This window comes from Apaloderma vittatum, unplaced genomic scaffold, assembly GCF_000703405.1.
Source record: "Apaloderma vittatum isolate BGI_N311 unplaced genomic scaffold, ASM70340v1 scaffold4984, whole genome shotgun sequence".
NCBI lineage: Eukaryota > Metazoa > Chordata > Aves > Trogoniformes > Trogonidae > Apaloderma > Apaloderma vittatum.
This window is the reverse complement of record NW_009710829.1, coordinates 72,255-87,980: the sequence shown is the minus strand read 5'-3', so window position 1 is coordinate 87,980 and position 15,726 is coordinate 72,255. Positions and strand designations below refer to the sequence as shown.

At 40.1% G+C, this 15,726-nt stretch overlaps 1 protein-coding gene across 1 annotated transcript in view; it reads left to right on the top strand.

Annotated features, from left to right (window-relative positions):
* Positions 1–15,726, top strand: part of EPB41L4B (erythrocyte membrane protein band 4.1 like 4B) — a gene marked incomplete at both ends in the record, with an annotated part of 60,381 nt that overhangs the window by 993 nt on the left and 43,662 nt on the right. The window contains 3 exons of the mRNA XM_009867395.1: positions 10,248–10,290; positions 12,506–12,584; positions 15,237–15,281. Of these exons, the coding sequence (XP_009865697.1) occupies positions 10,248–10,290; positions 12,506–12,584; positions 15,237–15,281 (167 nt within the window). The remainder of the gene's footprint in view (positions 1–10,247; positions 10,291–12,505; positions 12,585–15,236; positions 15,282–15,726) is intronic.

Here is a 15,726-nt window from a genome sequence, read left to right as displayed (position 1 = left end):
TTTAAACAACAAAGAGAAAACCTGTCCCGATACTACAACATCTTGGTATTGAAAAGGATATCTGTGCTTTCTTGGAAGGGAAAAATGGTATTATCTATTTAAACATTATCCTGATATCCCAGTTAAGACTATGTATTTGTCACTGGAAAGCAGTGTTTAAATTGGAATATTTTTGGGGAAGTTTAGTGTGTTTGTGTCTTCCTGATAAAATTTGTATTACATAAATTTTGTATCCATTTATGATAGATCTGATACTGTGACACAGCTAATAGATCAGAGCCTGCTTGTAATAAGAAACATTGTATTGTCACTGTTTGTCCAATCACTTTATTAGGAGCTTGATGGCTAGGAATAGTTGCCTGGCAAGGAGTGCTGTAATGTTTTGAAAGATGGGAAGCAGAAAGGGAGAGCAAGACATCAGGAATGAGGGCAGATCAGAAGCAGAAGACCTGGCTGAGGAAGTAGAGAATACTCATATATATGTGCAAAACTGAAGGGCTCTTTTGAATGGTAAGAAAGAGGAAGCAGAGATGTGAGTAGGGATATGGGGAAAAAGTTTATTACAGTGAGGATGGTGCTCTATTCCTTATGTTAAGGACAAAACATACCTATAAGTATTTTAGCTTTGTGCTATTTCTTTCGCCTGTATTGGAGGGGGGGAATAAATCATGACATCTACAGTTACAAGAGGGGTAAGGACTATGAAGAACTTCTGGAGGACCTAAAAATGCCAACACTGGTTGCAGAGCTGTGGTAGTCGGATAATGGTTTCCTGAAGTGTTGAGTTCTTAACCTTCACTGGTGTGCAAGGGTGAAAACTCTCATTTGGTGGTTGTGGATTCTTTTAGTTTGTTTGGCTTTGTTGTTTTTTTTCTCTGTGCGGATCAGGCTGGGCAGAGAGTAGAACTTAGAGAGCTTCAAGGCACAAGCTTTTATCTTCCCCAGCACCCTGTGCAAAAAGTCTCCATGCTTTAACAGCCTTCCTTGGTCTGTTTTGAACCTGTGACCCACTCATTTCATTTCCATAGCAATTAATGCGTAGCCTCCAGTGCCAGGCCAGTCACACAGTGGCAGTTGCAGGACTGAGAGATTAAAGTTGTGTAAACTCCTTGAGGCTCTAAGCCTTTGTCTTTACTATGTATTGTTAAAGTGCTGAACATCTTTAAGCCACCGTAATAAGTAAGAGAGCACAGAATAGTCTTTGAACAGTGGAGATTGCTTCTCTGTGCTCCAAGGCCAGCAGCTTTTGAGTGCACTGTGTTTCTTGCAGTCATATAACTTTGCCAAAGAGTTGGTGCAAGTGGTGTTGGTAGCTGTGATTTAGAAAAGAAAATTATGATTAGAGCTTATCTGCTTTGAAAGAAAAAACTTTGTCTGAACAACCTATTTTTAATACCTCCAAAAAAAATTTTCAATGCAACCAAAAAACATACAGTTGTGAAAGGCAAGATGTCAGCAGTAAGGCAGAAAATACTGTAAAGCCTATTAAGTGAGCTCTATATCAGTTTGTATCTTGTGCTCTTTGAAGATATCCGTGAATAAAAGAATATAGACAGCCATCTAGCATTTATTCTAAAGCAAAGCGTTCTATACTGTTGTAGTGTAAGTTATCTCGTATTAACTCCAGAAGTAGAAATACTCAGCAGGAGAGGTGTTGTGCAAGAACTTGATCTAGTGGAAAGCCTTTATTCATAAGTGGGGTTCAAAAAACAGCACAGATACATACACTGCCTGCTGATGCTCAGCACCTTGGCTGATCACAATTTATAATGAAGAGTAAAGCTGCATCTAACTTTTTTTTACCTCTACCATAATCAGTAACAAAGCCCCTGAGACTTACTGCTCTACAGCTGTTTTGGTGGTGGTTCTTTCATCATTCTCATACTTTTTAAATCCCTTTTGTTATGTATGTTTTATAATGTGCATTATATAATAGTACAGTGGGTCGTGTATATAATTTATAAATAAATGCGGATATATTGCATGTGTGTGCTCAAAAACTTAGTTTTTGCAACATCAGAAATAGTCAGAGACTGCTGCTCTAGGACATCTCTAGTGAGTCTGGGAACATTCTAAGACCTTTCAAATGTTTCCATTGTTTGTAATAAAATCCCTGCCTTGCATTTCTGTTCCTCCTGTTGGTGGAAGGGAGGGAAGAAACAGAGAGAGGGAAAGGAGGCGTGAAGGAAAGAAATGAGAAATAACTTTGTGTTAACTGGCTGTTAGAAGATGTAAACAAGGAGGTACTGCTTGGGCTGATTGAATGGTGTCACTCTTATGTAGAAGGTCTCTGCAGTGATTTAGAGGAAATGTAAAGCTTACTGGGTTTTTAATTAGTTTTACTATTTTGTGAGTGTTCTAGTGAAGCTGGAAGCCTTGAAGGTTGTATTCGAGGTTGGAAATAGCAATAAAAAAATCTTGTGAGACCATACTATCGAAGTTGAATTGCCATGAGGAAGCATTTTATAGATCTTTGCAGAAACTGGTCACGTGCAACATACTTTATGATTGGTTTGGGTACTTGACATTTATTTTAGGCTGCTAGTAGCTAATGCTTATTCATCTTTCATCCAGACTTATCCTTCGTCTCTTATTCCAGATCATTGTAAGAAAAATGGCTTCTGTAGTTTACTGCTCCTTATGAGCTGCAACATATTACAGGATTCTCTCAGGATATTGATCTCTCCATTTCTACAGTTGCATTCTTTGTCCTAGTTGTCTGTCCTGTGATAGCAAAACATGAGTACCCTCCCAGCCTCCCCCTATTCAACAGGAATACAGAACAAGAGGATTACACATGTTGGTTAGCTTGGAATTCACTTCTGTTTCCCTTTTGATTTGATTTCTGATTGCAAACACAGACTAATTGAGGAGGAGGAAGTTTTAGGATACACCTTTAAACTGGGTGTCAAAGTTTAAGGCTGGGACGGTCAGTAAACTTTTTTATTGTGATTTTTTTTTTCTTTTTGAAAATGAGCTGCTATAGTCCTTGACGTATGAAACTTTAGTTTCATACCTCAAGGAAAATACATGGAATACATAGGAAATATATGGAAACAAAAGAATTAAGATGCCGCTTCTTACATGTATCTCTTTCAGGGATCCTCTAAGTCCTTTATGTACAATATAGGATAACACTTTCTATTCTGCTCTGCAAATCTTAATATTTATATGAATTGTATGGTAGATAGACAGGCATGCCAACGGATAGATTAAAATCTGTACATTATGTAAAAGCTCAGTTGGCAAACAACTTGCTTCAAAACCACAAGTAACTGCAAGCCACAATTTCAGAACAATTTGTGCCTGTTCACCTGTTCCTTTAATTTTATGTGTGTATATATAAAAATATATATATATGTTCATAGCTGAAAAATGGGTTGCAGGAGCCTGTCTTCATTAAAAGTGAAAGGAAAAGCAACACCAAAGAGAAGGGATAAGAGCTAGGTAGAAGTCAAGCTCTAGCTTTTGTTGACTCAAGGCACTTCTTGTTATGACCACTAGCAATAGCTAAATAAGGGGCAGGAGGAATGATTTTTCTAAAATTACTGCCAGACTGACAGGCATGGGCCTCATGCCATTCTTTGGCAGATTAACACACCTGGGCCTCACATGATTCTTGAGCCTGCAGTAGATCTTCTCCCAGCTCATGTTGGGTGCAGAGGTGGGGCCACTGGTAGGGAGCTCGTTGGGTGCTCCTGCAAATACCATCAGTGCAATTTCATAGAAGAATTGTCAATGCTATCTGAGCCAAAGGTATATTGTTTTTTTACTTTTTTTTCTTCTTCAAGTCAGGTGAGATTGTAGAGCAGCATCCTGAAAGATGCCTCCAAAGCTTGTCTGTTGAAGTGGGTGCATATATGCAAGCTCCTGCTCAAAGCAGCCCTGGTTGGATTCACTTTTTAGGGCTTTATTCGCTCATGGTTGGATACTCTCAAGTACTGTGGCTTCACAGCTCTTCTGGGCTCCTGTGCTTTGTCTGAGCAGCCTCATGGTGATAATATTTTCCTTTTGTATAGCTGGGATTTCTCCTGGTTCTGTGCCACCCATCCTTCTGCCACAGAGCTCCTCTGAGAACTATCTTCATCTTCTCTAAAGCCTCCCAGCAACCAGCTGTCAAGTCCACCTCTTCATTCTTGATGAGACCGGAGGCAGCTCCCTCAGCCTGCCCTCATGTGCCCCAGCCTTTCACCTGCACTGAGCTCACACCCCACTCATCAATATCTTTCTGGACTGAGGAGACCAGGGCGGAACCAGGAATCCCAATAGAGTCACCGAAGGGCCATATGAGAGAGGACAGGATTTTCACTGGGATTTTTTTTGTTGTTGGTGGTGGTTTATTGGTTCTTTTTTTATTTGTCATTTGTTGTCCACTTTTGAAAAGGACTCCTGGTGAAGCAGCTAGAAGGGACCTTAAGGGTGAAATCCAGCACCACTTCTTGGCAGAACAGCAGTCTTCCTGGCCAGAAGTGTTTCTCCAAATGCACTGAGTTTGCCTGGCAAACAGCAGGGGAGCTGTAGGGATTCTTCTGACAGAAGGTGCCGGAAGCTGTTCCTGTGTTGGATGGAGCTGCTTCAAGCCAACAACAAGACAGACCTGCTATTGGCTAAAGCTGAGGCCGTCAGCAATGTTGGTGATGCCTCTGTGAGAATATATTTAAGAAGATGTAAAAACTGCTGCGCAACAGCAACTGAGAGAAAGGAGTGAGAATACGTGAAACAGCTCCTCAGACACCAGAGGAGGAGGAGAGTTGGTCCAGGTGCCAGAGCAGAGATTGCCCTGCAGCCCATGGTGAAGCAGACTGTGTCCCTGCAACCCATGGCGGTAAATGATGGAGCAGATATCCACATGCAGCCTGTGGAGAACCACACGCTGGAGCAGGTGGATGTGCCTGAAGGAGGCTGTGACCCCATGGGAAGCTCTCATATGATCAGGCTCCTGACAGGACCTGTGGATCCGTGGAGACAGGACCTCGTGCTGGAGCAGGTTTGCTTGCAGGAAGTATGATCCCCACAGGGGACCTGCACTGGTACAGTCTGTTCCTGAAGAGCTGCACCCCATGGAAGTGACCCATGCTGGTGCAGTTCATGAAGAACTGCTGCCCATGAGAAGGACCCATGTTGGAGAAGTTTGTGGAGGGCTGTGTCCCGTGGGAGGGACCCCACGCTGGAGTGGGGAAGAGTGCGAGGAGGGAGGGAGTGCCAGAGATGTGTGATGAACTGACCACAACCCCTATTCCCTGTCCCCATGTGCTAACTGGAGGCAGGAGGTTGGAAAGTCAGGAACAAAGTTGATCCTGGGAAGAAGGGACAGGTGGGGGGAAGATGTGTTAAAATTTATTCTTATTTGTCATTATCCTGGTTCAATTTGAATAGTAATAAGTTAATTTCCCTGGCTTGAGTCTGTTTTGCCTGTGATGGTGATTGCTGAGTGATTTCCCTGTCCTTATCTTGACCCACAAGCCTGTTGCCGTATTTAGTCCCCCTGTCCAGTTGAGGAGGGGAAATGATAGAGCAGCTTTGGTGGGAACCTGGTGGCCAAGACCAAGCTACCACACCAAAGCAAAAGCTGTCCTTCTAATATCTTTCTTCGTTTCATTGCTGTTCATTGTGTACCATCATGCAGGGTCTGGCTTCATATTCAGTCACTCCTTGGGTAGGCTGCTTGTCCTCAGACTGACGAACCCCCACCTCCAAGCCCCAAGGACCTTGGAGGTCTTCTGAGAATCTTCTGCCACCCTGGTGCAGCAGCCCAGTGGGAGCTAGGCTCCTCTCTCTCTTGAGCTGTAATTTGGGAGGGCCTTAATTGTCTGTGTTGATCTCGCAGAATCCGTATTTAAATAATTTCTCCAGCTAGTTTAGAAATGCCTTTCTGTCCCAGTTCACTCTCTCTGTCACAGTCATTAGTGCCCCTACAAAGGTGCACTTTATCCCACCACCCTGCTTCCTATGGGAAATACTAAGCCACATCACCCCTGATGTTTGTTAAATCTTGAGTTTTATCTGAGCATTTTATCTAAAAGCATTTTTTTCTTTGCATCTACGTTTTCAAGGGGAGTATAACTTTCAAGGATGGATGAAAGAAGTGTGAAGAACAGTCTTCTCATTGTTTTAAGCTGTGAACTCTTGGGAGCTTATACCACTTTTAAGTATATGCTTGTAGTCCTTGAGTTTCTATATGACCTCAATTCTTGTTTGGTTTTCTTTTAGTACCATAGTAGTATTTAAAAGATTACCTTCAGAATAAAAGAAGAAAGGTCTTTGTCTCTTTTGTTACTCCCTAACTGTATACAAGTAGAGAAGTTCCCAAACTGTGGTTTGGTGGATAGGTTTTGTATTGACTTCCTTTTGGTTATTCCTTTCTCCCAGGTGTTGCATATGGTTTTATCCTCTCTGCTTTTGAAGACCACATGGGTAATGGCAGCTTGATAGCATTCATGTGCCTAGAAAATCAAGACAGGAAGAAGACAGTTGAAGGGATAATTAACTTTTGGGTTTAGAGGTTCAAGCTTTTGTTTAGCACATCTTTCTGAACCTGAACATTTAGCAAGTTTCTGCCTCCTGTACCTCAAGGTAAAGAGTGAGAAAGCATTTAAGCAATTTTTTTCGGAGAGCAAATAAAACTTCCAGTAAGAAGGGGCTTTGTCTCACTGATAGGTATCTAAGTAAGCATAAGGGAAAACAGTCTATTCAAGAAATTCTTCATGCATTTTAGACTAGCAAAGCAAGCCAAACAAAAAGGGTCAAACACAATTTTTTTCCTTTTCAGGTCACCTTTGAGGGTTGTGTAGATCAAGACAAGGACTTTTCGTTCTTTTAGGAAGCAAGTAGAGAGGTGGTGGAATTTGCAAAGCTCAGGTGTGTGATGGGTTTGTGTCAACCTGTGGTACTCCTCCTTTCAGTCTTCATTTGACAGTCACTGTAGTCCTTACATAAACTGCTGCAGTAGCTATAGTGTATCTACGATACCTTGATACAGGTATATTTTGAGAAGAGGTGCTTAATTTTTCCTCTCCAGTTACATAAAGTGAGTGATCTACAGGAGAGCATGCTGAGGTAAATACATACTTCTGGTATTTTAAGAAATCTTTTTTTAAAATGATGCTTATTTTGTGTGAAATCGATTGGTGTGTGTTTTCAGCACAGTAATCCCAACCAGTGACTACTGGTTTATGCCAGTTAATACCATAGGAAGTATTATTTGTTTGGCAAAGCAAAGAAATTATACTGGGATTGAACAAGAACAAATGGAAGTTAATCCAGCATTTGAACTCCCAGTTTACCTGACAGAATTAAAGGAGCTCATTGCTCTATAGAGCGTCCTGATAATGGGATGTGGAGAGGGAGGTGCTGGTCTCTCCCCCCTGGGATCCAATGATAGGATGTGTGGGAATGATTCAAAGCTGAGCCAGGGGAAGTTTAGACTGGACATTAGGAAGCATTTCTGTGCTAAGAGGGTCGTCAAACACTAGAAGAGGCTTCCTAAAGAGGTGGTCAGTGCCCCAAGGCTGTTAGTGTTCATGGACAATGCCCTTAATAATGTGATCAGTTGGACTTGATCATCGTTGGTCACTTCCTGTTGAACTCTTTATTTTATTGTGTTGTAATCATAGAATTTTGATTACCTGCAGTTTTGACCAGGTTTGGGCTTTTTTCTTCCCTTACTGTGGGCAAAGTAGCTTAGACACTGTCTTCCTATCATAACGCAGTCCTAAACCAATTAATCCCTTTCCTCCTCCTTGTTCTGCACTGATACTTCTGAGTCCAGGCTGAATATGGGAAATGTGACGTTGTGTAGTTGAAGTGACTGTGGTCAAGTGTTGGTCCTATACTAAATTTCTTTGAGTTCAGATCCTAAAATGATGAGTAGTTGTTCAGCCAGAGCACAAGATAGAGCTACAGTCATGGGTGCTGAGAAAGCAAGTGTTCTCTCTGGCTTTATTCAGCTTCCTAGTGAGGCTTCAGAATTCATTGTTTTCACTTTCCTGTTCTTGAATCAGCAAGCAGTATGCAGCCAAGCCCAAACCTTTTGCCTTTAACTAGAATGTTAGGAATTTTTTTTGAGCTCAGAGGGAAAGCTGATGTGAGTTGCAGTGTGAAGAAGCCTTCTGACATTATGAGGCAAAGGAATGTTGAAATTCAGCACAAAATATCTGACTTAATTTGATGTTGATTCACAAATCTGCATAAAAACTTCCAGGCCAGGGAACTCTGGGCCAATAATCCTGTAATCTGTGTGGTGGCCACATCACACACAGCAATGATGTGCAAGGTGGGATTGGGGTATAACAGTAGCTCATTCTCACTTCTGAAGAAAGATGAGTTGAATGTTTGCTGTGTTTTATCTCCTGGAGCACGACTACAGATAGTTTCCTGTCTAGGCTATAGTCTCATTTAATGGTCTATGTGAGTAGTTCCTAGAGTCTTATTAGTTATTTTTAAACCTTCTTTGAAGTATTTACGCTTACAAATAATCAGTTATTAAACTTGCTGTTATTTCAGTTTTAAAACACGATGTTCCAAGACTGGGACTGTCAGCTGTTGTTTGATTGGGAATTCCTGTAGTTCATGTTGTCCTGTGCTAATTTCTGAATATGGTACTAACATGAACCATGGGTAAAAGTTATTGGAGGATTTTTCCTGTGGTATAGGTGTTGTTCATGTTTATTTTTATTTTACATGAAGCTAAACTTTACTTTTAATGTGTATTTGTCTGAGTGGTTTATCTTTAGCTGAAATAAATGTGGGAAAGACTTTTTTGTAGCTAGGTATTTGAAGCATAAAAAAAATTAATCTGCTCTGGAGGTGTGAAAGTACAGACTTGTACAATTTCGGTTAAAGCAAAGTTTCAATGCTGATATTTCTTCCTTATCAAAAATCTGAAATTTCACAAAGCTTCTGTGAACTGCTGTGGTTTCTGATGTACTTCTTCGTAAGAGAATAAAGTAGAAACAGAATAAATTACTTGCAACTCCGAGGAATGTATTTATATGAGCTGGTATAATATATTATTTCTACTCTGGTAGAGATTGTAAGGATGGATTTTTTGCAGCCTCACCTAAGGGAGTATAACAAGTCTCATGCAAATAAAAGTGCCTTCAGAATAATTGTTCAGTCTCTCTTTCTCTCCTTTTTTGTGAGATTTATTTACCTCAAGGGTCATAAGTTGTCGGACTTTTGGTCTATACCCTTCTGTATCTGTGATAAATAAATTTTTGCCTTGGCTTAGGACATACTTAGTAAATAAATACCAACATTCTATCCAACAAATAATTTTTCACATTTATTTAGCCATGGTAGTGCAACATCAGTGGAATGATAAGTAGTCATTCAGAGATTCTCCTTTTTCTGAAAGCGTGAATGCTTTAAGAAGGAGAAAGGAAGAGGCTTCTTCTGAGATTTTATTGCATGGTACCTAGGTTATTATTTTAAATTTTTTCCACTTTTATGTATATATTTATTTTATTTCAAAGAAGTCCAAATGCTGTTTTATTACCTTGTGCAACAGAATAGTTATGTGGCCTTGCTTCATGTGAGAGTGCAGTCTTCTGTAGGTCACTACACAGAGACAGTCAAAAATTTAAGCTAAATTTACACCAGAGAGTTTATTGCTACGCTTCTGTAGATGCAACTTGCACTGACAAGAGAGTGCATAAGCATTTTTGGGAAGCATACATTTTTTTGGTCATCATCGTTGCATCTAGTCAAGAACTTTTGCCATTAGTTTAAAAAGGGGAAGGGAGCATGCATCAATGTTGCCCAGATGCCTTTAGTAAGGGGTTAAGTCTTCATCTTTATCTTGAAAACACTTGACAGTGGGGCAGTGGAAGTCAGGAACATACAAGGTCTGGAGGGTCTACTGCAAACAGGGGAGTTGAAAGGAGAATGAAACCCAGGAGTTTGGGCTGCTGCCCTCAGGGGCACTTGGGCAACATTTTAACCTGGGGCCAAAAGAGTATTTTCCTTACATACCACTGCTCTGTGGATTTGAGGATTTCCCCTCTGGAAGAGTGAAGGTTCCCTGGCAGTACTGATGCCTTTATAAATCCAGCTTTCACTCATGAAAGAAGCCAAGTTGTTAAATGTGCAAATAAATGCTTTCGCAAATGTGTAAAAGTTTAGCAAATAAATATGGCAATATTTCCTTTTAGGAGGTTTTTATCTGTTAAATTTTACTATAATTAGTTTGTTTTGTCAACAAAGTCTTGAAATGGAACTACTTTTAAATGTGGGTTTTGTTTTTTTAGCACTGGTTGGACCATTCAAAATTCATTAAGAAGCAAATAAAAAGTAAGTACCATGTCTCTGCCTGTTACTTTCTTAAAAATTTGAACATATTTGAATATGATTGTGAATGTTGAAATATATGGCCTTTAATGGAATAAATATTTCTTAGGAAATAGATTTAATTTAATGGCTAATTGGCTGATTATATCATGTCTAAATACAAGAGTACTTAGAAGCAATAGGCGAGCCTTCACCAGCTCTTGTTAAACATGTGCTGTTTGTCTAAGGCAGAGTAGGTTGCCAGGTAATTTCAGTGAAATCAGGTGGCCTGGACACAGATCATGGTTTCTGTCACTGCTTCTGGTCCAGAACAGATTTCCTGTTTGGGTTTTTTTGTGGTTTGTTGTTTTTCTGTTTGGTTTTTTTTTTCCCCAAAAAGCAAAGCAAAAATATTCCATTGTTTAACAGTCAACTTCTTTTCTGTATTTTATGAATAAATATAGCAGAAATACCTGCTGTTTCATCCAAGGGAGTTTGAGGTGGAGGGCTTGGGTTTGGCAACTGAGTTTTTTGTGGAAATTGGCTAAGGCGGGCAAGGTGCATCCAGCAGCCAGGCTTGGCTACAGTACAGTATCGGCACTAAAGTGTTTTATCACTATAGTGCAGTTAGGAACAGCGATGGGCCAGGTGGTACATCACTTCTGTGAGATTAAAATACACCTTTTTGCAAGGAGGTTGCTGACTCCATTGTGGGACCTTAGAGATGGATCTCAGTTGCTTCAGTGGTGTTTTGCCATTCTTTCTGATTAATATCCAGATATGTAGGTGTTTTACTGTAAATGGTGGAGGAGTTCTTCAAAGACCTTCAGGAATGTTTGCATTCACCCCATGGTGTGTAGGTGTCAGTCTGCTAGAATAGGTGATAAAGATAGCTGCTACAGGTGATGTTTTGGTGACTGGCTTTCTCTCACCTTTTCATCGTATCACAGACTGCTTTACCTTAAGTAACTAAGGGATTTGCAGGTGCACTTTTTGTGATAGCTTTCTCCTTTTCTTGATCTGTCTTAAAATGTGGAAGAGTAACAATTCTGTAACACCTTAATCCAGTTTGCTTGCAGTGTTTTTTCTGTGAAGGGCCTGTTTTAAAACTAAACTGGCCGAGCCCTTCTCAGAGGAAGAAGGAAACACTCAGAGTATTGTAAAGGTCTGTCTCACAACAGGAAACTTTACTTTAGCTTGCGTTCAGCAGCGTTCTGCATTCCATTACAACTATTTTATTGTTCCTCTTTCACGATGGATGTTGCTCACTGCTTTTTTTTTTTTTTTTTTCCAGCAGTGGGCAGGTATAAGTCATTATCTCACTGATGCAGTGGTGCTGGACTGTCAGCCTAGGGTACTATCACCTGTCTTCTAGGGGCTGTCACTGGAGACAACGTCAAGGATATAACTATTGGAGTTTGGGCTGCAGGTCGTTTAGTAGAATGGATCATTAGTAGGCACATATATACAGTGTTGATGTGGTGTTACAGAGCCCTTAGAAAGGTATGAAAAAGAGGGTTTTTTTTCCAGCGCTTATTATACCAGCAGGCTGTTGGTCTGCAAGTTGAGGCTTAGGTAGATAAGGATGCATTGGTCACAGTCTCATCATAGCTGGGTAATATTTTATTATCTGTGTTACATGGCAAGCCACAGTCGCCTTCTGGCATTAGAAAGTGACAATTCTTGCAACTCCACTTCATGGAATTTGTTAGCTTTCTGTGTTCCTGGGTGCCTTGCAGAGTCCTCTCCAGCACTTTTCACTCATCTTACCTTTTCTCATTCATGTGTATTGATTGAAAGCTGATCTATTTGGGCGGGCTTTTTTCCTGGAGGTGCGTTTTTGCCTGGTAATAAGAAGCATTTCTCTTGCCACCTCTCCCTCCTCCCTCTCCCCCTTCCATCTCCCCCTGCCCCCAGCGATAGGCAGCGTACCTGGAACTTGCTGTCATTCACAGCATGCTGTGGGGCACATGTCTTCAGTCAAAAAAGTGTTTGCCAAATAGACTATTGCTTGATTAATCTAATTATTAGAGTAACGTCAAGTATGTTGGTTTTTTTTATTGCATGCCTTTATAAATTTAAAAACGTGAAATATTTTATTCTTTGAAGAATTTGAAAAACTACTTCATTTTCAGTTTATTGGATTGTGGGATGGTGGCTATCATTCTGCCTTAGCAGGACCACAGCTAGTATAAACTGGTTTTTTTCTTCCCTCATTTAAAAATCTCTGCATATACAGTTGGACCTCCGTACACGTTGCATTTTCGAATTAAGTACTATTCATCAGAACCGAACAACCTTCATGAGGAGTTTACAAGGTAGGAACTGGGTGACTGGCAGAGGGGTCAATAAGATGTCTAAGGTACATGGGTATTACTGTAAGCAGGTGATTTGCATTCTCTTAGTAAGAGTGGTCATTTTCCTACTGTCAGAAACATCTTTGGTATTTGCTGTCTAAAACCATTCATGGGCCTCTCCAAGTGTTTTAGTCTGTAGGAGATGCTGTGTCCTGGTGCTTTGAACTTAGCAAAGAAAGGCAGCCCTGGGAGGAGGAGAGCTACTCTTTACAACAGCAACACCTGCCATACCTCAGAGGATTTTCCGTCGTGCCCTGCTAAAATGCCAGTGCTCTGCTTTGTCCCCCTTGCTCCGAGACTTGAGGCTGATTTACTAATGGTACAAAGGCCACAGAATCGTGGGAGGAGGCAACTTGAGTTCTCAGTTGACAGTTGGTTGATTGAATCTCTTCCACTCCCTAGCAAGTTCTCTGTGGTGCAAAAGGTGTAAATACTGCACTGTTTAAAGTCACCGTAGGGTACCTAGAGGTCTTCTGTGTAAGTCTGGTGGGCTGTATTTTGGGCTGTGAGATCTGTGTACATTGCTGGGTTTGTAGCACCCTCGTGTGATCTAGAGGATATTCGGAAAACAGGTAAAGGAACAGCTGGAGGAAAAGGATTTGCTTACCTTTCATGTCTGCAACTTTGTGTCTTCTTTGTATAGCAATCAACTATCTTAATGTTATTTTATTGGCTTGGGGTTTTTTTGTTCTGTATCTCACCGTAGGACACTTTCTGTGTCTTAATTTATTTGACATAATCAGTGTACTCCCAATCAGCCTAAGGTGTTTAAAGACTGTTGATTGTTGTAGTTCATATGCATGTGATGTTTACATTAAACTTTCATCTGCGTATGTTTACTGTCTCCTTTCCTATCTGCTGTGTTGACCATATATATTTTTTTTTCCACTGCCTGAGGCAAGATCAAAGAGCTAGTTGTCACCACTTTATGATACTGACATGGAGGCTTTAATATCCATTATCAATTTACTGCAACAATGTTAATTTAGTAAAAAGACATATTCCTATACAATGTATAGTTAGCCTATAGAAGTCCTTGCCAGTTATGTAATTGAGTATAAGATCTAAGAGAATCCAAAAACTTGGGTGATTTTTTGGCATTTTTAATGAGAAAATGCAGTTAAATTAGTAAGAATAATATATGTATTCTGAAAATTGATGTAGGTGTTCATATATCATGGCACGTGTCTGACAAGTATTATAGTTCCCCTGTGGTCAAATTATTCCATTACTGTCTACCACAAGATTTCTTGCTCAGTTTTCTGAAGCATATGATCCTAGTCACTGTGAAATGTGCGTTTCTGAGCTATGTGATCATTCCTGTGATCGAGTAAGACATTTCTTCTGAAAGTGTTAACCTCTGCTACTTTGTGATCTAATTAGTGCTGAAAGGTGACATTTCAGAAGTCTGTTTTAATTAGAGAAATACTTTAGTCGGCTAAATTTTCAGTGTTCTGAGCAATTTTTTTTAATTGTTCAATTTTTTAAGCTTGATGGAAGACCACTGTGAAACTATGGAAGGAAAATGAAAATGAGCTGAAAATTGACTTTGCAGTGAACAAATAGTTGCATTTTTCTTTTTTGTTGGGGAAAGTAATTTTGAATGTTGCTGGGGTTTTTTAAGAACCTTATGCTAGCTGCATCATCTTTTCCATATAGCATTTTGAATAAAAAGTGAAGATTAACAACTATATACTCAGAATTATTCCAAGTGGAAGTGGAATGTTGGGAGTAAGAGGAGGAAAAAAAAAAATCATTAACAGTAACCGTGAACTGGCCTGGTTGGGCAAGTGCTTGAAATGCCTTGTGGAGACCTGATTTCTAGTAGACTCTAGTTTCTAGTGAAAATGTAAACATAGCATTATCATAGTTAGCATAGCAATGGGGAAGTGTTTAAACCCTTCACCTACTCTGAGATTATTATTTTTTTTTCAAATTTAAAAACACAGTTGAAATCCAGTGCATTTTGGAAGATATCTTCTGTCACTTCCATGGGACCCAATTAGGTAGTTTAGTTAGAAAAACAGCAGAGGAGTGTATGTGTATGTGCGTGTTGTGGATTTTTCTAAGGTGTTTTTGGGATTTGGAAGGCCAGCAGTTGAGATGCTGATGTGCCGAAAAGGAGCAAGAGGGAGCCGCACCAACCACCACCGTAGAGCTGCAGCACTCCACTGGTAGGCTGGCACTGATAGGAGCACTGCCCAGATTTTTCTTGCAAATTTGGAAGAGTTCATGGGGTTGTGAATCATCAGAGGAAAACAATAAGAGCAGGGAATATACTCGTCTACCCTTAATGTATGCCTGCAAACACCCAGCTTTGACTGGCAAGTTGGGTATTAGCCAGGTGTGTGAACTAGAGACGTGGCACAAAGCTAATGTGGGCAAATCTGATTCTGCTTTAGTCTGTCATGAGAAGTCTTTTTAATCTTCCTTTTCATTCCTGTTTTCCTGTCTGATTCCAACTATTCATCTTCACCACGTTCAAAGAACATCCTCTGTGATGAAAAACAGGATGCTAGAAAGACAAAGTGGTTTTCGGCACAGAGCCATTGGGGCTGGGAAGCTGACATTACATGTATCATACTTTTGACTTTCTGAATTTTTATTTGTCAGGTACCTGTTTGTATTACAGCTCCGACAAGACATTCTTTCAGGGAAGTAAGTACCTCTTTGCTCTTGCAGCTGAAACTTGAAGTATTAGTAGTAGTTAATCTGCTAGCAATTCACAATTTTACTTTAACTGTGTGTTTAATTCTTTATGGTATTCATACACAGATTATAGGTATGATTTACAGCTCCACGTGCTTTTCTTTTTTCCTTTAGAATACAGAGATGTATGACTTTGTATTCATCGTAACTATATTACTGACAAATAGCATGGGTAAAGACCTTTGATGGATTGACCAGGTGTTGGAAATGTATAAAGAAAGCAAAGACTGACATGATTTTATGACTTGAAAACATAACATGGACTTGCCATAATTTTTAGTATGGTAGGTAAAATAGAGGAGGAAAAGATGGTAAAATGAAACAGTTGTACAGGTCAACTCTGCAAAAATATTTTGTGGCCAATAAAATCACACCCACTCTATTTTTATTTTTT